The 25,867-nt window shown below is 43.0% G+C and overlaps 1 protein-coding gene across 2 annotated transcripts in view; it reads left to right on the top strand.

Moving 5' to 3' along the window:
• Positions 1–16,829: 16,829 nt before the first annotated feature.
• GABRB1 (gamma-aminobutyric acid type A receptor subunit beta1) overlaps positions 16,830–25,867 on the top strand; it is a 113,453-nt gene continuing 104,415 nt past the window's right edge. The window contains exons 1-3 of one of the 2 annotated variants that reach the window (XM_065633715.1): positions 16,830–16,912; positions 16,991–17,082; positions 17,168–17,235. In XM_065633715.1, the coding sequence (XP_065489787.1) occupies positions 16,830–16,912; positions 16,991–17,082; positions 17,168–17,235 (243 nt within the window). The remainder of the gene's footprint in view (positions 16,913–16,990; positions 17,083–17,167; positions 17,236–25,867) is intronic. The other variant, XM_065633716.1, reaches the window with a different exon arrangement.

Genomic DNA, 25,867 nt, shown 5'->3' with positions numbered 1-25,867 from the left:
GCCATACTTCACGCCTGGGCACGTTAAACGCCTTGTCCGGGGCGGGGAAGGGGACGTGGGGCCCGGCGCGGGGGGGGGTGACGGCGGCGGCAGCCCCCGGCGGCCCTACATGCGCGGACGCCCCGGTTGCCAGGCGCCCGGCATGGGCGCAGGAGAGGCGAGTTTCCCCGCACCGTTAACTCTCTCGGGGCAACAGGCGCCGGTCCCCGCCGCTCCCCACCTCCCTCCTCCGCCCCGCCCCGCCCGCGGCCCCGCGCTCCGCCCCGCTCTCCCCTCCCGGCCGCCCCGGGGCAGAGGGCGGCCGCCGCCGCAGCCCCTCCGGGCGGCCGCCGGAGCGTGAAACCCGCCCGCCCGGTGCCTGCCGAGCTGTGCGGCGACGTGCGGGAAGGGCGGCTGGGGAGGTTGTGCTGGTGACCGCGGCAGCGAAGCGCTCATTCGTCCCGGTCGTCTCTGCTCCCCAAGAGGGGGAACAAAACCAAGAGCCGGGGAGGGGAAGCGATTAATTCCCCAGGGAGGAGGGTATGGGAGCAAGAGGGTGCCCCTGCTCCACTGTAAAAGAAGCTGAGGGGAGAGGAGAGCTCGGACTTCAAGGTTAAAAGAGAGTGCACCGAAAACGGATGGGAGCAAGTCGGTGATCTCGGTTTTCTAAAAGCAAAAATCTCAGAATAAGGGAATGGTTTCACGTTACATCTTTTTCTTTCTTTTCATTCCTATAATTAGGAAACGAGATTTGCTGACCCAAATAATTTCCGTTATGCAAGGTCCAAGGGATTCTGCAAGAATTACAGTAAAATCCACTCAGAAGTGTTGCTAGTCTGTCACGGGCTGTTGGGATGGTTGGGCAGAGAGGGGAAGAGAGGGGGGAAAAGAGGAAAAGCATGGTGGAGTGTCCTCCACACAATAGGTATTGACTATAAACAACTTGTTCTTCTGATCAAGTGTGCTGCAGGGACAATAGTTTAGGTTTGGAAATCAGCGTGCATGTCGATTTTAATGAGTAGTTCATCCGCAGGAGCACATAGAGCGGGTATTGTAATTGACTACAAGACTACAGTACTGTCAATGCTGAGATAAAAAGGTTTTATTCATTACTTGCTACGGTATCTCCAAGCACTGAAATGCCTGATTATCTTCAAAACTACCGTACACTTGAAATCTTCCTGATTGTACTTCAGAGCTTATTCCAGCTACGGTGCCCTTTGCTGATTCCTTTGAAAAACAATTAAAGCTGTGCTTGAAATCCATTTAGCTTGCCAACGCTGTTTATCTTTCAAAAAACTCTGTCTAGGCAGTCAGTTCTGCTTCCAATTTGAAAAGCCCTGTTTAGGCCTCTGCAGATTACTAGTCTGCTTCTTGAGCTTTTGACAGGATCCTCATCTCCTGACTACCTTACAGGATCCTGATCTGACTGCCTTACTGGAACGATGAATGCTCTGCGGAAAGCTCACAGACTGGGCAGCCCGCCTATGGACAGTACGCATGCTACGCGCAGTATTTACAAGCCTGGACAGTGCAGATGGTAGGATGCCACACCAAGGTCACTTCAGCTCCTGTGATGAAGCTCTGGGAGCAGCCTGTTTAACTCTATGCACAGGTGAAAACCAGCATGCCAGCAAGAGTCCACTGCCCTGGCTCCATTAGCAACCTGATCACGAAGGATCAGCAGCTCTTCAGGACCCTAATTTCACCACATCAGATAAATTTACCTGGGTTAATCAGACACTTTTGATCTTCTATAAAGTGATGTAATTTGTGTTTCTGGACCAGCCTTCTGCTATAGCATGGACTATGCCAAGGGAATACTTAGAACTGGCCTCCAGTAAAGAGAGTCTCTAGTTTTTCTATCCTGAGGGATTGAAGGCACGGACTCTCAGTGCGGGTGAACCAAGAGACCTTTTATTTTCACAAGGCACTTACATTTATAGTTGGTAGCTGTTGTACATGCGTTTAACTTTCTGTTTTAATTGGTTTATGCTAGCTGTTCAAGCGCTTAAATTTATCTTGCAATTGGTTTACTTAATCTTGCATGCGCTCTGATACTCCACGCTATCCCTTGCAAGAAAAAGTAATCCCTTCTGGCAGGACATTGAAAATATTTCTAAGTGAGGTTATCAGATCTAGGGATACCTCAGAAAAATTTTGCTGGCGGAAGACAGGCTCACAAAACTAAAGCAAGAGAAATAGTTGGTAATCGAGACCTGGGAAGAATCCTGCTGGCTAGTCACAGACACAGAGCAAACCATGGTGACAGCACTGTCACTTCCAGCAGCTGCCATGGGAGAAAGCCAACAACACTGGCAGAGCTGAGGACACCCTTGGGTTTAGATTGTTTTATTGCCTTCTGCATGTGTATAGACACCTGCATAAACTAAAACAGAAAAGTTAAGTGGAATTCACCAGTAATGATCTCCCCACATTAATGTCCTGAGAAATGTTAGCGCTCAACTCTCTCTCAAATCCATGCCTGAGTCATAAGACACAGGGATGCCGCGGCCCCAGTAGTTCTGCTACAGGTAAACATCAAAGAAACTCAGTTATTCTGCTTCCAGCAATTTGAGTAACTGAGCTGGTCTTTGAATGATTCCCAGGTTCATTAGAACGAAGAATAATATTATTGATACCTTTTGTCCCTTCAGTACAGGTACTTCAGTAAAGGTAACATCACGTTGAAAGATTTGTGGACATGCCATGCCAGAGCACCAGGCAAGAAGTACTCATGGCTTTTTTTCTAAAAAAAGGTAGATACAATACCCTTCTGTCATACCCTCCCTGCCGCAGGTTGTATTGGTATAGGATCCAGGTGCCATCTGGGTGCATTTGCTCCCTACAAGTGCTAAAACTAAATGAGAAATCACTTTCTTTCCATCTAGAAAATGAATTTTAACACTTCTCAAATGTATCAGTAGTTAATATCTCCCTCATATCCAGCAACAACTGTCAAGAACTCAGTAAGATTAATGCCAAAACCAGAGAGTGTTGTCCTTGATATCTGGAAAACTGTCATTTGCATATTGCTGGAACTTCTACAAAACTAGGCTTGAAGGAAACATAAACCAGTTCAAAATAACAGTAAACAGCCCTGTAAGCCAGATATAACACCTCTGAGTACCTTCTTATATCTTCTGATATATGCCTTGCCCTGGCTAATTTCAACATTTTTTGAATTACATTTTAAGAGATATTCTAGATTATTTTGTAATGTATTTGTAGCATAGACACATACAGAAAGTCCCAGGGTGCCTCTTTGTCACCAACAGATGAATGATGATTTTAAAAATACTGCTTCAAATGGTCTTTGATCACTTCAAAGAATTTCTGGGTTATATCATCTCTCTAAAAGAACTTGACGACTCTGAAAAGGATTTAGTGGTCACAGACTGGATTGATGGTCCCTATAAATGTTTGCTGAATTCAGCATTTTCTCAGCTTCTCCAGCTTTTACCACGAATTCTTCCAAGATTTCTCTGAAGAAATCTCACCCATCATGGACTATTGTAAGAATGGGACTATTTTTGCCTGGCTCCATATGCTCAGAAAGCACTTGAATTTCTTAACTAGATTTTTTTTCTTTTTTTTACTGTCCCTATGCCGATGTAATCTCCTAATGATTTTTAATGAAGCAGACATTCTGGCCATGCCTCAAAAGCAGTTTTAGCCAAAGCTATGGATCTTCAAGTATAGCTTGATCATTTTTTATTTATCACGACACACTGAGAAGCAGAAAAGTTTTTCATCACTCTTCCCATTTCTACTTCACCATCAGATTGAGTGGAAAGTAAAAGAAAGTGGGTACTTTTCTTGTGGAAGGCATTACTTAATCTTTCCAGATTTTGTTGTTGTTGTTGGTTGGTTGGGTTGGGTTTGGGTTTTTTTGTGTTTTTGTTGTTGTTGTTTGTTTGGGTTTGTTTTGGGGTTTTTTTGGTGTTTTTTTTCTTTTGGATTTTTTTTTGGTGAACTATAGGCTCCACCAACATTACAGGTTCTATAGGTAAATTATAGGTTACATCCTTTTCCCAAGCAAATTTCATTATTCAGCCGATTTTGACCTGATTTAGTCCTGGCACCAAATCCATGAAGACAGCCAAGCTTCTATGGAAAAGACTGGGAAAACCCTTAATGCCCAAGTTTATATTGCATAGTTAAAAGTGTCTAACACTTAGAAAAGAGGACATAAAACTGGGGTCACTGCCAAGCACCTGAATGTTTCTTTATCTTAACAGCTAAGTCATTGATTTCTAGGACTTTTTACAGTTTCTGCCCATATCAGTAGAATTTCTTACAGTCTTGATCCAATGGCTTGTCTTCACATACATCGTTTTGAAAGGTCAGGGGTTGAATATCCATTCTTTGGAAAACGTATACCCCAATCCCATTTTTGGTAGATGGCCAAGAAAATATATGGATACATTTTCTATACAGTCAACTAGAGGGTCTTTCACTCCCCTCCTTGCAGTTCCTCAGGGGCGCAAGGGGTCTTCACTCCCTCCTCTACTGCATCCACACACATTAAAGAGATCATGGGAACCTACAAAAAACCCACCTGTACTTGACTTTATCAATACTTTGATCTGGAGCTCAGAAGCCTGAACTATGTGTTCAGGGAAGAGTTTTCCATCAGTGGGGACACCAGGATACTGTATGCTTTGATTGCACCTCTAGTGACGTGTTTATGATTAAGGAGTCTCGATTTTGATTCTACTGATTGCAATTTAAGTTCTGCTCTGGGAGCAATAAGATAGATGCTTAAGCTCTTTCTGGCCCTTCTTCCAGTCCAGCTTTCTCTCTCTGCTGTAGCTCTAGTAGTTTTATTTCCAGCTTTTTATTTCAGTATCTGACCACAAAGTTGTTACCTCCAGTTTTAAAAGGATCCCATTGCACTCACTGTAGAACACGTTACCAGATGCATTTCCTTTTCTCAAGAACTTACAGTCTAGACAGATAAGACTAACTAGGGACCGAACACAAGGAAGTACTATTATTTCTGTTTTACTGGGAACAGAGATGCAAAAACCTTAAGCGGCAACCCAACACCATAATACCATGTACAACATTTGCAGCAAAACAGGAGCTTAATTCCAGTCTGCTGTGTCCCAGGTCAGTTCTCTGATCACCACCTCAGCTATCCTTCCAAAGCACAGCATAAGCGTTGTATAAAACTGAACCTTCAGCTGGCCCAGCTTTGCTTCACTTCCATGGCCAGAACTCCTACGAAACTGCAGGAACTGATGCAGACTTGCATTTAGCTGGGTATTTTTTCCTCTGACATATGGTATTTACAAGTCTATTCTACAGTACCATGGTTATTTTAACACACATGTCCTTGATTGCTTGGAATAAGGCTAGAAATTCCTTTGAGTACCAAATATATATATACATACACATATATATTGCTATTACCGATTGCAATAGGATTTATGTGGATTCTTCTAGTGATTGACACATGGATATTTAAGGAGGTAAACTGTGAGCTTCATATTTAAGGGGACCTCTACTCTACACACTGCAATAGAAAGATGTTTGTGAAGCACTTACCACAGAAGCTGCCAATTTGGAGCAAAAAGTGTTCTCAGCAAGAAAGCATTAGAGAATTCCTGTGCCTCCATCTCTCATTTCTCTTCTAACCCTCCTGCTTCCCCAGCACCCACACACTCATAATCAGGTACATCACTGGCCCATGTCACATTTGCATCAGGAGCTTAGAGATGCAGGGGCCATTGGGGCAGGTCGCAGGCACTTCCCTAGAGTGGGGAATAGCTTGCACTTTCCTGCACTTCCCCTAGAGTGGGGAATAAAGCAGATCTCCCCATTTCTGCCTCTAAAATGGGCATCCCCAGAAAACATGCTAAGAAGGTCTCTTCATGCAGGAGGAACAGAGATTTTTCCAAAAGCAGTACAAGGCTGTACGTTTCACTGAGGTGAAGGCAGCCAGGGTTGTAGGGAGGGATCCGGGAAGCCAGTGCCCTGTACCCCACCTTCCCCTGTCAGGGCTGCCAAGTTTAATGCAAAATGTGTCAAAATTTTTGGTTGCCCCAAGCAAGATTAGCAAACCTTCTGCAGCTTTCAGGGGCAGCAAGCAGAGCAGAGAGAGGGGCAAGGGGCTGAGGCAAAGGGCAGCTCACGGGGCTGCCATGGCTCAGAAGGAGAGGGGAGGAAGGCTGTGTGTTCCCACCTGCAGTCTCCTTCAGGTTCCTGCTTTCGGGCAGAGCCTCCTGCTCTGACACCTGTTTTTAAGACAGCTGCATCCTGCTGCTGGCCCCTGCTCCCAGAGAGAACGAGAGAGCAGAAGCACCAACAAACTGCCTCACTGGAAGGCTTCATGTTCCCAGTCATTATACGTCTATTAATCCCAGAAGTATACGAGTCATCATGGCAGATGCCAGGGGAGTGAGTTAAAGAATGCCATGGGAGCCATAGGTCTGGCTCCTGAATCACACTGAAGCCATTGGCATCAGCTCTCGCGATTTTCTGCCTGCTTTCATGGTGCTTGGCTTGCCCAGGTCTCTGAAAGGCAGTAGGAACCTTATTTTTCATTAAAAGTGAGAACAGGAGAGTTGCAAAGCCTCTGGATTGTACAAGGGGAGAGAAAAACCTGAAAAAATGACCTCAGTGTTTTACAAGATACTACATAAAGAACCCAAAATCCTGCAGGCAGATAAGTAAACTGAGACTTTGGAATCTCATGACCCATGTGGGACTGACTTCTGATTCTCAAGTCTGGGGTTAGTAGTACTGATGAGGCTCTGTTTATGCTGCTCTTCCCTCATGTCGCCCTGCTCAGGGGTTGGTGGGCTGTGCTCAGCATCACCTCTGCATCAAAAACAATGTCTGGTTAAGAAGATACACTTTGGTTTGGTTCACTTCCTACCGCTGCTCTCTTTGCTGAGGTCAAGCACACACATTAACAGAGACACCTTCCATTCTACCTTGGAAGAGATACATCCTTCATGTCGTGTAATTTTAATATTGTGGCTCCAGAAGGAACAAGGTATACAGCCACCTAAAGGTGTTCTGCATCTACCTTCCTACAAGGGATAGCTCGTATAGTTGTATACTAACTATAGTCAAAACCTGCCTTATTATTATTATTTAGTACAGAGATGTTATAGTTATATCAGGATTCATGTGTTAGATAGAAAGTATTCCTTTTAAATGTTTTAGTATAAAACCTAGCAGAACAATTTTTTATGCAAATAGAGCTACCAAGCAGACTTTCACAGTGGCCCAGGGGTCTGTAAACAGCTGAGCAAACTGGCATTTAGAGCTATACTTGTAAGCTCTGCTTGCAAAGGCAAAATTTGCCATTGCGCTAATACATTTCATCTACAGAAGACACACAACCAGTCTGCTCTTCATTACCATCTGGTGGTTGCTGCATGGAGTGGCATTACTCACTTCCCAAAAAGTTACTGAGGGGAATTGTCATGTCATCACCAGAAAGCAAAGGGCGCTGTAGCAGCAGTGGGCAGCACAAGGGGGCTGGTTTTATTGGCATTGATGCAGAGGCATCAGGCCCAGAAAACACTGACAAAACGAGCGGGTGGAAAAGAGAAAATTAAGAAGCATCAGCATTTCCTCAAGTAATTTAAGGCGTACCTGAATATCGTTTGCAAGGAGCTGAGAACTGCTTGAGAAGCATAGTGCACTGTTTCCTCCCACTGACAGCAATGGCAGCTGAGACCATTTGGCAAGATAAGGTATCTTGTTAACCACTTTTAGTAACTAGTTCCCAGTTCTCTACGTACCCAGAGAGATACCTTACAAATGGTATCCTAGCAGGGGCCCTATGTCCTCGGTGGTGAGCAAGAGGAAGATAATCCCATTCTACAGCTATAGGAGGAGCTAGCTCTCCTCTCACACAGTTTGTGCTCTTCGTTGTACAGTCTCTTCCCCTTCCCACCCAACGCATTGTGATTCAGCTTGGAAGGGACTTTTGGAAGGCATTGGTCCAATCTCCTGCTCAAAGCACAGCCAACCTCAAAGTTAGATCAAGTAGCTCAGGGCTTCTGAGGAGATCCTCACGCTTTTCAGTCTTCTTGGAGTATTTATTATGAAGCAAGGGTAGCCTGCTCTTATACTGAGTAAAAGAATGATAATAACTGATGAAGTACAATATCCTTTTGCTTTTACCTAAGCATATGGATCAACAGATAATTAATATACAGCAACAAGTCCACACTAAGTATGTTGCAACAGTAGAAATATAACCTCTTGGCCACAGTCAGAGAGGGTGTGAGTTTGGATATACTACGAGGTTGATTCAGTGCAGTTGCAGCATCCCTTGTATTATGAACTAGATTGACTTTTTCAAGAATAGCATAAAATTAAATAAAATAAATTCATTATTGTAATTATAAAATCCACAAAGCATAATACACTTAAAAATGGAAGTAGTTTTATGGCTCAGTTGCTTTTTACCTTTAAAGACGATGCATTCTTCAGTTCCTTTCCTGGCTCTGCCACTGATTTCTGTGATCTTGGATAAGTCATTTAGGCCAAATCTTATCAACAAGTGTAGCTAGTACTAAGTGCATGAATGTATATGAAGGCTTTTATAGAGAAGAGTGACCCAGATCTTGTGCAGTCCAAATACCCAAGCCTGCATTTAAATTTTTTTATCCTCAGACCTCTGTGTCTGAATTTCCTGTTCTGTGAAGTTTAGAGGAGACTTATGTATATTGCAGGGATATTTGAACATATTAATTAGTTTAAATGCACACAATGGCTTAAAATATAAAGTATATAATACTAAGTATTGTTATCAAATAGGTCAGTATTTAACCAATATTTATGTTTCTTGTTAGTTTAGACATTCTGTTGACTTTGTGTCGCATTTTGGACGTTTCATATGTGATCAGCTTTTAAATATTTTTCTGCTGGACAAAGGCATCAGAGATTAACACTACTTGAAAAATAAATACTCTTTAGCCAACATGCTGTCTACATGAACGGGCCTCCACAGCCACCTCTCTGACCTCTCAGCCCACTTAGACATGAGAAATGAAGGACTTCCACTGCTGATGGGGAAAATGGGTGGGTGGAAAGCCCAGGGGACAAAAGGGAAGCTGAATATCTTACAAACACAAAATTCCAGGGGGCAGACTTCACAAGATGAATGTTTTTAACAGGATGGATGCGGTCTGCACTCAGAAGTGCTCTTTCTTATCTCATGGAAAACCATCTGTGTCTTCCCTGACTTATTACTCCAGAGCAATACATGCTCTTTTCTCTGCTCTATGGTTCAGCTCACAGCCCAAAAAGATGAACTACAATCTACCCTGACTTATGTATGATTTAGACACCAGGATCGTTTAGGTCCTCTTCCAAAACTGACTGAAGTAAACTAAAAACCTGCCACTCACCCTGGGGATTCTGGATCAGAACCAGAAAGCATTTTTCACCCTAAGTTCCTGATTTACTATGGTGTTGGGGGTTTTCTCTATATTTATACTACTTTGTTTTCTTACAGCTTCGTTGTTGTTTTTATCCTATTATACAAATGTTCTAATTCCTCAATTCCCACCTGATAGACAGGCAGGTGATATTTTGCCTTCATCAAAGGGGACCTGAGAGGAATTGGACTTTGCTGCCACTCCTGTGGCTGGCCCCTCAGACTGGTCAAACACAGAGACAAAACTGAAACACATTTAGCAAATTTTCTGAAATGAAAACCTTGGTAATATCCAGAAGCTGAAGTAAAATTTCAGCCTTAATGTGCTAGGTGAAGGAACAGACACTTAAGGAGATACTTGGCAAGACAAAGGAAGACACAACAGAGAGGTTAGGAATATAAGAAGTTAACTCATGGGAAGGATCCAAAAACCATCCCTTACAGTAGGAAGAGATGACAAGGAAATGCTTCCAAATTATAAAAAAAAAAAAAGTATATTCTTGATATTTCTTCTTTTGGCCTCTTCTGCCCATTAAATGAAGTCTTCTTTCAAGCTCTTTCACTTTTGCCCAGAGATGGTATTAGAAAATATCTGAACCTATTATTGTTGACACCACAGAAATGCTTGCTGCTGCTCAGGGAAACAAGGGGATGCTTCCCCACCACTTATCTCACCCTTTACTGCTTCCCCAGCATTCAAGTTCTGCTGATTGTCCTAAAATAGGAGTCAGGATGGCTTTGCCCTATGAGGTGTGTTTGAAGGCAGCCCCACAATCTTTTCTGAAATGCATGAACAGTGAATAAACCAATACCCCCTGTTGTCCAGCCATTCCTCCTGCAGGCCTCTTCCCAGAGCACTCAGCCTCACAAGAGCCTCTCTGCCCCTGTGCCCACCACTGTGGTGGGAACAGATACCAACAGGGGCCAGAAAACTAGTAGCATCTCAGTTTTGCGATCTGGCTGAGGAACCTCTATCTCACACCAGTTCTTTTTCTTTGTGTTCAGTTTCTTTCTTCTTCCAATTCTTATCTTTGCACTTATTTTAGCCTTTATTTTAGGGTTCTTTTTCAACTAGCTAAAAACAGCACAAATGACAGGGCGTAATCTATTTCTCAGTTTATGGACCGCTTCCAGTGACTGCTGCCAGCCCACACGACATAGATAAATCATGGATTTTAGACCTGCACCCCTCCATCAGTTACAGAGATAAGTAAAATTACTTGTTGTCTTACACCTCCCTGTTGACAAAATGACTCTCAGCTGAAGAGATTCACATGTGCTCTTTATTTCAGCAAGCAAGAAGCATCTATCTCGCTCATCAAATGTGCTCCTGAGACAAGAAGGGAGTGTGCAAGCAGCTGTTGTGTAGGACTATCGCATTTGTTAAAATCATGCCCACTTTGTTTTCTCCCAGTGTAGGTATGACTATACATGGCAATACATATCTAATGCTGTCATTTTCATGGCTGTAAATCTACCCAACAGAATTCCAGAGGAATTTGCCATCAGCAAGGAAGTCGGCCTGTAAGTTTTCGGTCTGGCAGCTTTTATTGTTACGTTTTGCTGTTCTTCTAATACTCACTTTTAAATGTGAGAGGTGAAATATTTTGTAAACATATTCTTGAAATATAATGCAAATGTTCCTTCTTGTCACCTTTGTCCTTGGAGGCAGCAAACAAGCTTGATAATAAGTGGAAATATGAAACGCCTGCTTTTCATGAGGTGGGTGCAATGGCAAAAGGATAAAGAACAGTTTCTATTTGCGGTGACCATTCCTGGATTTGTTCTAGCTTTTACTCTTTAGGGTCTTACCTCTTAAAAAGTACTATACAATCTCAACCAAAATGTCTGTTTCTTTTCTTACTGAACTTGGCTGTTTGAAGAGTATGTGATTTGTAGGCTCGGCCTCCAATGCACTAAGGATACTTCCAGGTAGATCTAATTTTAAAACTGGAAGTGCCGGCCAATGGAAAAGTCCATGTTCAGCACCAGTTTTCATCCCAAACCAGGAGTATCTTCCAATTCTAAATTTATTGAGAGTAAATAATGCAGGGATCTATCTTTTTACACAGAAAACTTAATTTCGATTGTTTTATTTCTTCTTCCTGACAAAGGAATGCTTTGATCAACATGCTTATGTGAAAATATCCCCAGAAAAGTTACTTGTGTAACTGAATTCAGCCATTCTGTATCTTTATTGCTAGAAGCAAACAACCTAGGCTTTTATTTATGTGACTCACAGATTCACAAGTGTATGTAGCAAGTGCATCATGTTACTGAAATGGGACAAAGAGACACATTGCATTCTAGTGGCTCAGTGTGGTAAAATACTTTCAGAATATGAGATTATTCATACTTCTCTACTCACTACTTTAAAAGGACTTATTTAACCTGACAAATAGAGTTTTGCAGTGAGCTGCTTCAGAAAACAATGAAAAAGCAAAGCTGGATAAAATTAATTCAATTTATCAGAAAAATAATTTCTGGGCCATTCCAGTAACCATGTTTAATTTCTTATACCAAAAAAACAACCCCATACAAATAAACACAGGACCAGGTCTAAAAAGCATAGCAGCAAGGGTATCAGTCCTACAAATATATACACAACTTTCCATGGTATGCATCAGCCTGTTAAAACCAAGGGAACTGCTTGCAATAGAAATGTATGTGTGCACTCAGTTTCTACAGAATAATACCTCAGGTATTAACTCTTTCTGTCCTGCTTCTGACATGCCACCAGCACTGACAAACCTCAGTTGTTAGGAACTGTATAAAAGGAAGCACCTGAAATACCTTTTAACAGGAATCATAGCAATATCACACTTGTCTCTGTTCTTTAAATATCTCCTTAAAACCAGCCTCTGCAGCACTGTCTACAGTGCCTTTTTTTAAGCAACACTTAAGACTACTGGCTCCTTGTAGAGCCACTGAGGCCACTAAACCATACAAATGCGTACAAACTGCTGCCTTCATCTTTTTCATGTCTATCTCAACACTTGTTGAATGTCCTCCTAACTTACCCTGGATGGTCTGTTCTCTGAAGCCTGGATTGCCTTTTTTCATCTCCTCTATAGTATCTGGCACAAAGACCTTATTCTTTAGCCTCTACTACTTCTCTTGAGCTAGAATGAGAGGGAGGAGGAGCTTGTGAGTCTCCTGCACCTGGGATGAAGGACTCGGAAGGTCAGCAGAGTTGCTTCCCACAGGTAGCGAGGAGGGGGGCAAGGAAAATGTACTGCAGGGGGAGCAGGGTGGGTCATTATGCACACAGTGCGGGACTCGCGCGCCTCAAGAGGAAGCAAATTCTCTGATGTTAAGAAAGGGTGTTGGATGAGTGATGCAGACACAAGGCTGAGACATCTGAAAAGGGATTTCAAATGAGTGTTACAGGTGTTTATCTGACATAATTTGAGACTCGCAAAATTATTCTGGCTGTAGATATTATAGGACAAAAAGAATCCTATAGCTCTTATTACATATTATCTTCTCACTGCGATTATTAAAGGTAAATAACTTCAATTCATAGTTTCCATATTTACTACTATTTCTTTAAAAGCACTGTCTTAAGTGTTTTACAAGCTCTTAAAAGAAAGTAGAACCTGCACTGGGAAGATCTTAATTGACCTTTACAGCATATAAAAAGAGGGATAAAAATGGGGCACATAGAAGGCATGACCTTTGAACTGTACCTTTTTTATTTCCTGAGTGAAGGGCAAAGGTGTGGAGGCTTTACTGAGAGACCTGAAGGGAAACGGTTGGGAAGGTGAGGTGCCCTCCTCAGTGCAGGGCAGTGTCACCACGTCTGTAGATCCCAGGACCAAGCGCAGGTTCATTGTGTCACTCCGCAGCTCTTCTCCGTCACTTGTGCAGCTTTCCCGCTGCACTGAAATCCTCAAAGCACAATAGAGGTATCTCCAGCTTGCCATTTTCTGCCATCCAAGAAGACTACTCACAAGCTGCATTTGACTCAAGGGATTACTGTAGGTATAAAATGACAATAGCATTATAAGTAAGAAGCTGAAATGTGTGACCTATTTTGTTACCTGCCTCTTTTCTTTAAGTATAAATATTAACAGGGTTTGCTTTTCACTGTGAAGGTGGTCATTTCACAGTTCCTAGGTTTAATTTAATAGTTTTCAAACCCAACCATTTAGCTTAATTTTTACAAATTTGAAAAAATTACTTAAAATTTTGAATATGTCATATCAGTACAGTTACTGCAAAACGTTACCTGCTCAGTGCCGACTAAGAAATAACTAATGCCCAGCCTAATTTGCATTTTTCTTTTAGCTGGCCTGTCTGCAGTATGAAAAGCCACACAGCCAAGCAACCAGTGGGGCACAGATGTCTGGCAATGCATAATCCAAAGATCCTGAGCTTGATTTGCCATTGTTTTCTGGGCACACTGTTATACTGTAATGAAATTTTGCTAATTAATGATGCTGCTTTCACACTTAACACCAGTCCTGCTTCTGGCCTGTGGCTGGTGTATTCCCACAATAGATCTCCCCACTGACTGGAAAACTGCAAGTCCAGTTGGACACTGAGATGGTGAGTATCCTGGGTCTGCAAGTCCTTTTTTCCAATTACTCAAACCAGTCAGTATTATAAATATTAGCACTTTCAGTCATCACCTCCACACAAAGTGCACAGTGTGAAGCACGCAGCTATAAGTTGGATCAAGTTTGTTGATCACAGAAAAAGCTGCAGTTTGAACCACATTTTTAAATCAGACCACCAGATGTTTTGTCACCTGTAAAAGCTTTTAGAAAATGTGTGTGGACAATAGTGATAATATCTGGGCTTTGGAAGTTAACTTCTTTGTCATGGTCACTCAATTTGGATGCCACCTGTTCTTTGTAAAAGCAGCTATTAAAGAGCTGCTGAAAGCAAGAATTATGTTGCAAGGAATATTTCTATCAAAATTATGACAAGATTCTTCCAAATTGGTGGCCTGGAAAAGCATGCTGTACTTTCCTAGAAACAGATCTTCTGCAAAGAAAGCAGAACTGCAAGTTCTTAAATTTCAGATAAAACTATTGAGCATTTCAGTTGGTAACATGTGGGAGAGTGGAAGTCCTGCTGTTAATAACTTATCTTTTTCAGTCCTGGAAGCAATGGAATACAGGTCCCAGACATGTTCCCATCATCCACCCTACAGGGTAAAAAGGATCCTTCTCACCACCCATGCTATGGCAGTGTAATGCCATGGGGCTCCTCCTTTGTGTGGTTGTTAAAAGTACCATATCAACCTTTGTTCCTAAGCCTCAACTGCTGAGGGATCTTTTCAGTATTGTCTCCACACAATGGGATATTTGCAGTTGTTTCAAGACCTCAATTTAGAGTCCAGATGTCCCCACTGATCAAGCTGAACAAAATGGAGTTGAATTTCCACTGCATGCCACCTTTGGGAAACAGTCAATGGCTCAGTAGTCTTATTTTTGGGATACTCAGTGGAGGAAGCTCACGCTGGTCTGCAGAAGCCAGGACAGCTCAGCTGGGAGAGCTCTCGAGGAACTGGATTGCCAAGGAGAACATCCTCACCATCCCTGGAAGTACATTTGTTGGGCTGAGAAGACCTGCAGGGCAGGCTCTTAGATCGCTCCTTTTCTAACCACATGATAAGCTCCAGAAATGCACGTATATAATTCCAGCCACTAACAGGCATTAGGATTGGGGACTAAACTACAGCTGGTCCTAACCAAAGCTGCCCTGAAATGTACAGCGAATGAAGAATTCATATAGAATAAACCCCCATGCTTATGCCTTAAGAGGGATTTTGGCAAGCCACAGAGAGCAGCAGTCTCCCTTTCATATAGGCATATCTGACTTTCACACGGCTTATGACAAAGCTAAAATGACCTATAGGATATAATGCTGCACATGATCAAGAAGTAAAAGGGACTCCATAGTCCTATGGAAAGTCCCAATTCGGTGCTTCAGAGGAACCAGGTAACTTTATTACAGCTATGTTTGATATTAATCTGAAAAAAGAGATACATTTTGATATACTTCTATAGGCATGATTTTTTTTTAAGTGCTAGACCCAAGTCACATCAATTATAATTGAAGACTACTGAAATGTACTGATCATGAATAGTAAATCTTAAAAACTCTCGGCAAACCGCAATGCTAGATATCATCGAGTTGAGCAGGGAGATCACATTTTTGAGCAATTAAGGGCTAAAATAGGAGGAAAAGAAAGATATGTCCAGTGTAAAAGTCCTCAAAGCCAATCGAAAATATTTATTATACTGTTACAAACCATTGATGAAATAGTTATTTTTATAAACTCATACTGTCATGGTTACAGGAAGAAGCTGTGAGGGTGAAAGACTCCCGTGGTAATCTTGTAGGAACTGTGTTGTGCTCTTTCTACAAGAGTGACAAATTTGCATAGAAATATGCATTGTTAAAACCTTCCAAATTATCATTAGAACTTGTGTCCCGAACTATCTGTTTCAACATTCCTGCATTTTTAAATATTGTGGCATATTTCAACCACAAAAGCACCACCAAGAGTCTGCCATTTCTCAGAAATAAGTCTGCATGACACTATAGGAGCCTCAAAACCATCAAATACATATCCCAAGGTCACTGCACACAGGATGGTGTAGTGCACAGATAAAGTGGGTTGAATTTGAAAGGGATAAATGTTATCTCTGCTGAGTTACTGTGCAGGGAAACAGAGCGGCACTGGCAAAGTCATAAATTGTGTACAGGGCTGCAATTAGTCAGTCTGTAATATTGCTCATAAGAGGTGAGGCTATGTTAGAGCATCAGTTCACAGACTCTTTAAATAAATACTGTTCTAAATGTAAGATCAATTACTTTGGTTAAAAAATAGCAACAAAAAATCTGTTGTGATCTCCTGCATATGCTACAGTGGGTGCTTCTGCAGGACAGCTCCAGCCCCAAACCTGCTCAAGGATGGATGGATGCCCTCAAGCCTTCACAGCTGGACAAAGTACTATTTGCACCAAAACGTACCATTTCTTTCGAATCTGCCAATTCGCTTTTGCTTTGTCATGAACACTAGAGCCTACCAGTGTGAACATTGTCTGAGAAGCGCCCTCAACGATGATTTACTTTTTCTTGACGAGAAGCCCGCGGCTCACGGCAGCCCGGGGGCTCTCGGTCCCCACCTGCCGCTCCAGCCGCTTGGCCCCGCCGCCCGCTCCGGCACGGCCGCCGTTCTCCGCTCCCCCGCGGCGGGGCGGGGCGGACCCGATCCGGTCGGACTGGGGCAGGTCGGGGAGGACACGCCGCACACGGTCCGTGGCGGACCAAAGTGCTCCCCGGGGGCCGCGGCGCCCCACTCCGCGCATGCGTCGCGCTGTGGGGAATTGTTGCTCCGCTCCGCACCAACTTGCAGTCCGCGGATCTTTCCCCGCGAGGCGGCGGCGGCGCGGCCGGGGCCGGGGCCGGGAGCGGGAGTGGGATGGGCGGCCCGGCGGCCGGGCGGGCCGGCCCGCGGGCGCTGTCCCTGCCGCTGGTGCTGGCCGTGGCGTGCGCGGCGCGCAGGTGAGCGCCGCCGGGCCGCGGAGGGCCGCGGGTTCGGGGCCGCCCGGCAGCCTCCCTAACCTGTGCTCCTTCCCGCAGCGCCGACGGGCCCAGCAACATGTCCTACGTGAAGGAGACGGTGGACAGGCTGCTCCAGGGCTACGACATCCGCCTCCGGCCCGATTTCGGAGGTGAGGCGCCCGCGCTCCCCCGACCCGCGCCCCAGACCTCCCGGCGCCCCCCGCCGGCTAACGCCGCCTGCCGCTCCCCCCGCAGGTCCGCCCGTGGATGTGGGCATGCGGATAGAGATCGCCAGCATCGACGTGGTCTCGGAGGTCAACATGGTGAGTGACCCGCGGGCCGCGCCGCAGGGCGCTGCCGCCGCTCCCCGCCGACCCCGCCGGAGCCCCCCGCACAGCGCCGCCTGCCGGCCCCGCCGCCGCGCTGCGCGCCGCTCCGCAGGTGCGGAGGCAGCCCGCGCGCCGGCGGGGAGAGCTCGGCCCCAGCGGGAGCACAAGCCCCGCGGGGACGGGCTGTGACTTGCCGGGTGCCCGGCTGCAGAGCAGGCTGCCTCCCGAGCTAGGGCAAACCTTACAAGACAGACAAGCACATCACAGTTGCTCAGAAAAGTTACTTGCGTTGTTGGGATGATGTGTGTGTGCCTGAATTGGCAGTCCAGAAGTGCTCCCTGCCTTCATCAAAATAGCTGCTATGGGTTTGAGGTTCTGGGTTCTGCTTGCAGTGGTTTGACCTTTGCATGATCAACAGCTGTCATCAGAAATGTTGGAGTTTCTTGAGCTGCAGGAGCAGATGGGCAGATGTGGATTTTTTTCATGTTAAACGGTTTGGTTATTCACTTTGCAAGCTAGTGGTGTCAAGTAAAACGTGCAAAAAGATAATAAAAAGCCTCTAGAAAAAACCTCTTGCTCATAGAAGTGAAGAAGACCCAGCATTGCAGGTTAAGTACGTACAGGTGTTGTCTATCAATCTATCAAAACCAGAAAAGTCTCCTAGCTACAGGTATGAAACATACTGCATTTGTTTTCAGTTCTGCTGTTGGAAGGAATGCTAATAGACATGCAGGCTTAAAGAGCAAAAATGTGTCTGTATAGTGCTTGCCTCGTTTGACAGCCTTTTTCCAGAAGCAAATGAAGAATCAGTTACAAGTTTGAACATTTTACAAAATCATGTTGGATTAGTATGCACTGTGGGCATTTTGCTCTCACTCCCTTTCCTTATGTTTGGTCTCATATAAAAGTCTAAGATGCTTTCTTTCCATATAGGAACACCTGTTTAGCTAAAAGAAGCTAGAAACCTTGCAATTCTGTCTTGATCAGCAGTTTGACTCAAAAAAAAAAAAAAAGGTGATATCTGCCCATCCAAAGTAATTATCCAAGAGTGGGGATTTTTTCCCTGGTATATTAGTTCAGAGCTGTCATTAAAAGAATCTGGGAAGAGAGATTTTTCTCTTTTTCATATTTAGTTTTTTCTGTTGCTTGTGATATCTACAGAGTTCCTGTTTGTGTGTAACTATTATATTTGCTTATGAACATGTCTGGCAGAATGGGGAGGAAAGGAGATCTGTCACATATTGTGTAGCATACCAGGCTCTGCAGAGTGTCAATACCACACAAAGACAACATTTTGCAAGTTTCGGCTCCTGGAGTTCCTGTTGCTGTATTGTACTTTTAGGGAGGATGTGGTTGGGACTGTGCAGATGAGGCAGAGAAAACACAACATAGACCTTCTGCACATCAAAATAGTCAAAGAACAAATCTACTCCAAACCATTTCTACCACCCTGTAATGGGATCATTGCTTCTACAAAGCAGTATGCCCCAGGAAAGCCAAACACAGCAAACACAATCACCAATACCTGCCCTGAAATGTCTAGAACTTACTCTGTAAAGTGTCAAGACCTGAAATTCTGAAATCTGAAGGGGAGTGGATGTGACTGTTTTGAGTGGCAATGTCACGGGGCATTTATTGCATTGCACTGGCTCACAGCATTTCTGCTTGGCTTTCAAGGTTCCAACATGTAAGTTCCTCCTCCATTCCACTGGTTTGCACAGCCCCTGGAAGCTGTAATTTGAACTTCTTGGTTTTTTAATTGAGGAAAGTTACATGCTAGATGGGTTCTTAAGGTAGTCTCCATGTGCTAGGGGGGCTGCTTAACTAAGTGGTCAAAAAACTTGACAAAGTGCTTTCATTTCATAAAACACTACATCTCTCACAGTGGAAGGAAGCAACCAGTCTCAGGTGTAGCCAACAGCCTATACCTTAAGGCAAAATATGGAAAAAACAGTCCCCATTCTGAATCAGTCTGAAACAGGTTCTCCCATATCACAAGTGCTTACCCGTACATACCCGTATCTACAGTGTTCTCTGTCACAAGGTCTTTATTGTGTTATCAGAGACTGCTACGTAGTCTTTTGGACAGTGATCAGTAATGTCGTCTGTCACTGCAGAAATAACTGGTTTCTCAGCTTAAGAAAAATTTTCCTGTCTAGTAAAACAGTGCTTTATTCTATTTTTTTTTCTGAGAGCCTTGAAATGCTTAATTTTGCAGCAACCTGTGAATCTTTGAGCTTCTCCTTTCCCTTTAAACTGTTGTAGACTTTTTTTTCTTGTTCAATAAGAGCTACCATTCTGTGTCTTCAGGGACAGAACTGTCTGCCAGAAGATGCTAGTTCATAGCTTCTGTTGTCTACAGGGCAGTTTTGCTGCTGAAGGAAACCAGTGGCATGAGCAGAGAGAGAAGGACCCTTGTTGTGTGAGCTCCTCCTAGCGAGACAGTCTGGTTGGACTCCACCAGAGCTCTGCTCAATCAATCTCACTCTAGCACTGATGGAGGAAGTTATGTCATCTCTTGGTTCCCCTCAGGCACATGAAACCTTATTTCCAGAATGACGGAGGCAGCTATTCTGAATCTTGGTGCCCATAGGCAGGGTTAAATTTTCTATTCCAGTCTCGGTGCTTAAAGAAGAGTAAAGATCAAAAAAAGTATATCTCTAGGCTACATGTGCCTCTATGGTGCATTAATTGAGAATTTGTCATGGCTGTAGGCTGTATGCCATGTCAACAGACTGATGTGTATGTCCAAGCAAATCCAGTCTTTGGGTGGAAAGTTAAAATACAGACAACAGAACTATTGTGAATTCTGTGAACGCCATCAGTAATAACTGCTCAAGAAGCTTGTCTAGCTGTAGTGGCTTCTTCAAATATACTAAACTATTGTGAAATACTCAACTTGATTAATGAATCAAAACTCACACAGCCTTGAAGTCAGCCTTTCTGTTATTTCCCCTGAGTACTGAGTCCTCTTCTGTTCAGCTCTTTAAACTACATTGTTTTATATCTGCTTGGTAGTTAAATAATACTGTAGTAAGCTGCTATAGCAACTTTTACAGAAGGATTAATTGAAGAACTGACTCTCATGACTCTCCCATTTGGCAATGGATATGTTGTCATATATTGATTTTTGCAGGTAATAGGCTGAAGAGTTTGCCATACATTGAACAAGCAGGAGAAGTAGAATGTAAAAGTCCTAATGATTGTCGCCTGGTTCTAACTGTACTTTCTCCCTAATATACCATGAGATAAGTTTTAATCTTTTCCCATCAGATGTTCACATCCTTGCTTCAGTAATTGCAAACATTCCCTCCCAAATGTACAAGGTGACCCTTTGCTTTGTCTCACTTAATGACTGTTCAGCTAACATTCATCCATGACAGAGTTTCTTCAGAAGTATGCCAGATGTCTATATGAATATAGAGAGCACATTAACAACCGTGCTATGGCTAAACCTATTAAATTTCTGTGGTGTGAAATGTCTGGTTTACTATGATACCTTTACATGGTTAACAGAAGGTGCTGCCTGTACTTCAAGAATGAAAATGGATAGCATGATTCATGGTAACTACCTTCAAGCTTCAGGCCAGCAAACAAATACCATATTGCTATATCTGCTAGGAAACAATCAAGAAGTATCTGGACTTTGTAAAAAAAAAAAAAAAAAGTCCCATGCTATACATGACATAAGTTTCTCTAAAACGTTTTTCCTATTAAGCAGGTGGTCAAACCATCATAATAGGGAAAAGGTAGCTGTACATGTTCCAAAGCTTTGAAAAGCAGTGCACATGATAAAGAACCTTTAATAAAGCAGTTAAAAGAGACAGCAAAAAAGAAATCCCATTATTTTATATTGGGAAACATAGTTCCTGACCTGCTATACTGAATTTAGACTGATGATGAAGATTTGGTTTCTTGAATGATAGCAGACTAAAGGTTTTGTGTCCCAGCAAGCCCTAAATCTTGCAGAGAAACAGGATCTCATCTGTTGCCTGCTGCTCAAAAGTCACTGCTTAGTTCTCAAGGTTTCTCCTTAAGGAGTCTGTCTTTTATGCTGGCAATGTCCCAACCTGTTGGATAACATCTTTTTGCCCCAGAAAGAGTTTAATGTCACTTAAACCACTCATCTTTTGCGTCCTTTTGGGAAAACTGATAATTAAATGAGCCAGCCACATGTATTTTTGGTTTCATCCATTGCTTGTGATATCACCCTCTCGTATTCGGTCTGAGTCCTTCTAGCCCATATCATTATACATAAGAAATCAGGCATAGAGATAGCCATTATCTCCTGGTGCATTTTTGACACGTCATATGCTGAATGAGCAAGTCGTGTTTGTGATACAGAGTAGCTCTGCATGTCATGTTTGATCCCTCACTCTGTCAAGACTGCAGATTATCATTGGTTTGGAGAATTAAGTGTCTCTCACAGTACTTAAAGCTCTACTGCCCATGTTGTCAGACATCTTTTTCTACTAAACTTGTTTAGCCTCCTCTGGAATCAATATAGTATTTATCTTTTTTTGTGCTTTAAGACTGCTCCCAGACCTACTGCTGAAACACTAGCTTACATTAGAAATTACATCCAAGAGAAATGCCTTTTCTGATGTACCAGAAGCTTATAGATACACTACTTTAGAGACTTATAGACAGCTCTGTATGAAGGCTTGACTATATTAGTTCAGAGTATCTTACTTTGTTCAGTTTGGGTAGTGAACAGTTCTGCAACAGTGCAAAAATGAAGAACAAACTTGTGTTTCCCCCCATGATCTCTAGAAGGATCATCTTGATCTTCGGAGTGTGTCTTTCTGGGATGCTTTGTGCTTTTTCTGTTTGAACTTTCACAGAATAATTTCTCACGCAAGAGTCGATGTATTTTGCTTCTTTTGGGATCTACATAGGTTTACTGTGTTTATCACCAATCTAACTGCTCAGTTTCCTTCCAAAAATGACAGAAATCAGTGTGGAAAATAAACAGAATATGTTCTAGACAGTATGAACATCAGAACCAAGCCAAATGAATAAGCTGTCTTTGAGCAAATTTCACTGCAGGTTGAAGCAGAGGGTTACAGTTTTGTTTAGTTGTATAAACAGCAGTAGAGAAGGACATCTGCATCCAGAGCCCCATGAACAGGAGCACAGCCTGTCGATTGAAGGAACTGATTGCCTCTACTTAGCAGCCGCTAAGCAATATCTACATACTGCATCCAGTTTTGGGTTCCCTCCCCAGGCAATACAAAAGAGACGTTGAACAGAAGCAAGTTCAGTGGAGAGCCACCAAGCTGATCATGGCTGGAGCACTTGCTCTTTGAGGAGGGGCTCTGGGACTAGGACTTGTTCAGCCTGGAAAGGCATGGCTTGCTAGGCAGCTTCCCAGGACCCGTGAAAAGATTGTGGAGAAAATGGAGCCAGGCTCTTCACAGAGGAGCATGGCGGGAGGACAAGAGGTGAAAGACATGAAGGGAAACAAAAGAGATTCAGATTGGATGTAAGGAAAAGGGGTCTTTATCCTTTGAGTACAGTCCAGGAAAGAAGCAGGATGACCAGGGAGCTTGTACAGTCCCCATTCTTGGTGGTCTGCAAGACCTGACTGGATCAAGCCCTGAGCAACTGGGTCTGACTTCATAGCTGAATTATTCTATTTTTTAAAATAATAATTCATTAAGACATTCAGGAGGCAGAACACCCCTTAACATTAATAAACATTCACCAATAGTCAGCTATGCCTAATTTCAAGAGTTCTGGGATGATCACACAAGATGAGTTTGACTATATATATATATATATATATATACACGTGCAAGTTTTCAGATTTACCTATAAATCCAAGACAAGGATATAGATGCCTCCAGAGTCTAGAAGAACAGAAGGGTTTCGTGTCACTTTAGGGCCGATGGCAGCCCAGGTGGCTGTGGCACCCTACACTGGTACGTGTTTAGTCAAGAGAAGCTAAATCTGTGGGTTTAAACACTGGGTCTCAGTAAGGCTTAGAACCAAGGCACTGAAAGTTTGCCCATTAATCCTGGTAGGACAGTGCTCATGCATTGGACCCCAATTTTAGGAATGGTAGACTTTCGTGTATGGGCGCAGGTTATCTTAAGGAACTTTTTGCAGGCTGAGGGAGGCTTAAGCTGTATTTATAGGCATAGCCAGAGTTTCCCACATCATCTTGTTCTTCATCCCTGTCTGGATTAAGTATCTGAGAATTTAGCATGGCAGCTCTTGTTAATCTCAATGTAGGAAGCCAGCTCTGCACTAGAGAACAAAATCAGCATTATGAACCACATCTCTTTGCATCACAACAGCCAAGTGTCATTTTTTGTAATGTTAAGTCTGGTTCCTGGAGAACTACTGCTGTAGTGCAGAAGAAGAAAGGAGAAGTACTTTTCTGTTATATAGCAGCTTGCTTGAAAAGCATGAAGGACATGCAAAAGCACTTGAAATTAATATTAATAAGAATGTTCAGCAACTGGTTTTATTTTTTTCCAGTAGATATGGAAAAACCAATTAAGTAATAATATGTAAAGGTCAGATCATTTCATCACTGCCTATTCCAAACAGAAGTAATTATATTAAAGAGTGAAACATAGAATGAATGCAGAAATAGGCAGCTTGAGGTTAAACACCTGGGTCATTCTTATTGGATGTTTTGTTGGGTTATTTTTCATTTGACTGCATGAATAAGTGGTTCTTCAACAAAATTAAGAAGAAGGCAGAAAGGATAAAGCAATAACTTAAATGTTCTTTGCTATGGTTCAGAAAGTGGATATATCTTAATTTCTCAGAAGTTAAACTAACCTGAGACCAGCTTCAGAGTTGATAATAAGCTATATTCCAAATTTTCTTTTTAGCCTAACAGGCATAGTTCCCTAATTTCAAGGTTTAAACAAACTAGCTATGAACATCTTTCATAGAAAAGATGTAATTCTTTTATCTAATGTTAAACTCACAGTTTCCCACAAGGAGAACTCTCCCAACTCTCTCAATTGTTTCTAGCTACTGCAGGTGGCTTTCTTGCACTTTCCAGCTTTTCTTAAGAGCTGATAAAATCAGTTCTGATCCATGTACTTCATCTTTTAGCACAGATTTTACACCTGATTCCACAGGGCGTTCTGACACATCTGTAGTCCAGCCAGATAATATAACCTGTGCAGAGTTTACGTCTCTGAAAACAAGAAAAAAACCAGTCACACTTCCCATTTTTAAAAAAACATATTCCATTTTTTTAAAAAACGTATTTCAAGAATGCAGCAGAATAGCACAAGATAACAAAGGACAGAAAATTACTAGTTAGCTGAATTTTTAAAATATTTTTTGGGGTAAGCTGCTGCTTACCTTCTTGTTTCTCCTGAGCATGGATTCAAACCCCAGAACAACTGCAAGTCTGAAATATGATGGTATTACTGCAATGAACTGTCAAAAATTTATTCCACTAGAGTGAGCAAGTGACCACTTGCAAAGGAAGGGACCACAACAAACACTTCTCCAACCAGGTCTCTTTCTTGAAATGTGCAGTTAATCACATCACAGAGGTGAGCAGTGCTGCATGTGAAATCAGATGGGTGACACCCTCCCCCTGTTTGGTGGAAGCTTTAGCACCCAGTTTGCAGTGTCTAGGATTTCACTAAATAGGGGGTATACCTACGGTGAGATATGCCTTTCAGTTACATGGATGAGAGAATCCAAGGTTTTTCCCAGCACTGCCTGTTTTGTGTACCCACATCAAACAATGTGGCTGTGCTGTGACCACTGAAAACTTCCAGCCTGTGGTCTGTTAGTGTGCACAAACCCCACTGTTCAGTGGCACAAACCTTTTGAAATGTTCGGGGTCCCAAATGATTCTTTAATAATGGAACAGGCAATGGTTTACACAAAACATCCATTCCCCAAAATTAACTGCTTTCTAAAAAGAGTGAAGTCCATGAAATTAAATTTTAAGTTCTTCCAGGAACCTGAAAGATATTTCTTTTCTTGTGTGTGTGTAGGACATGTCAGGGGCTGAACTAAGGGCTGTGTTTTCATTTTCCCGAATACATCGCCTTTTTACCTCTGATTCTGGAGAGAATATCAGAATCTTTCAAACTAAGCATTTTTCTTCATAAGGAGGTTTGAGGGATACATTTCAAGCATGTGCAAAACTTAGTGATTTTTTTTTAATCAGTTTTACTTTGTACTCTGTTGCCTGAAGAGTATTCCTTGACTCCTCTAGGCTGTTCTAACTCTCCTAACTGCAGACTTGGAGCTGAAGCTGCGCAACCAAGAGAGGGAACAGTCACATCACCAGTTCAGCCTGAGCTGGGAACAGATTCTAGCCTCAGAGAGGAGCAGGAACAAGCTCCAAAGCCAGCACCAGAAAGGTTTGTTCCTGTTCACAGGATGGTTAAGTACTCTGGGACAACAGCTGAAACTGTTAAATCAAACCCAGAGATTGCCATCGTTCAGAAGTATCCCCAGCTGATGTGTTTTGTTTATCTCTGTATTCCAAACACCAGCTGCCGGAAAGAGTTCTCTGGGATGTCTCATCTCCCGTCCAAGTATGCAGTATTTTAAAGCATCAGTGAAGCCTGAAGAAAAGAACTATCCATAAGGGCTTCTCGTGAGTGATAAAAGAGTCCAAGATGATGGACAG

This window comes from Caloenas nicobarica, chromosome 4 (genome assembly GCF_036013445.1).
Source record: "Caloenas nicobarica isolate bCalNic1 chromosome 4, bCalNic1.hap1, whole genome shotgun sequence".
NCBI classification, from domain to species: Eukaryota; Metazoa; Chordata; class Aves; order Columbiformes; family Columbidae; genus Caloenas; species Caloenas nicobarica.
The sequence above is the reverse complement of the archived record's forward strand: the minus strand, read 5'-3'. Positions and strand labels throughout refer to the sequence as shown.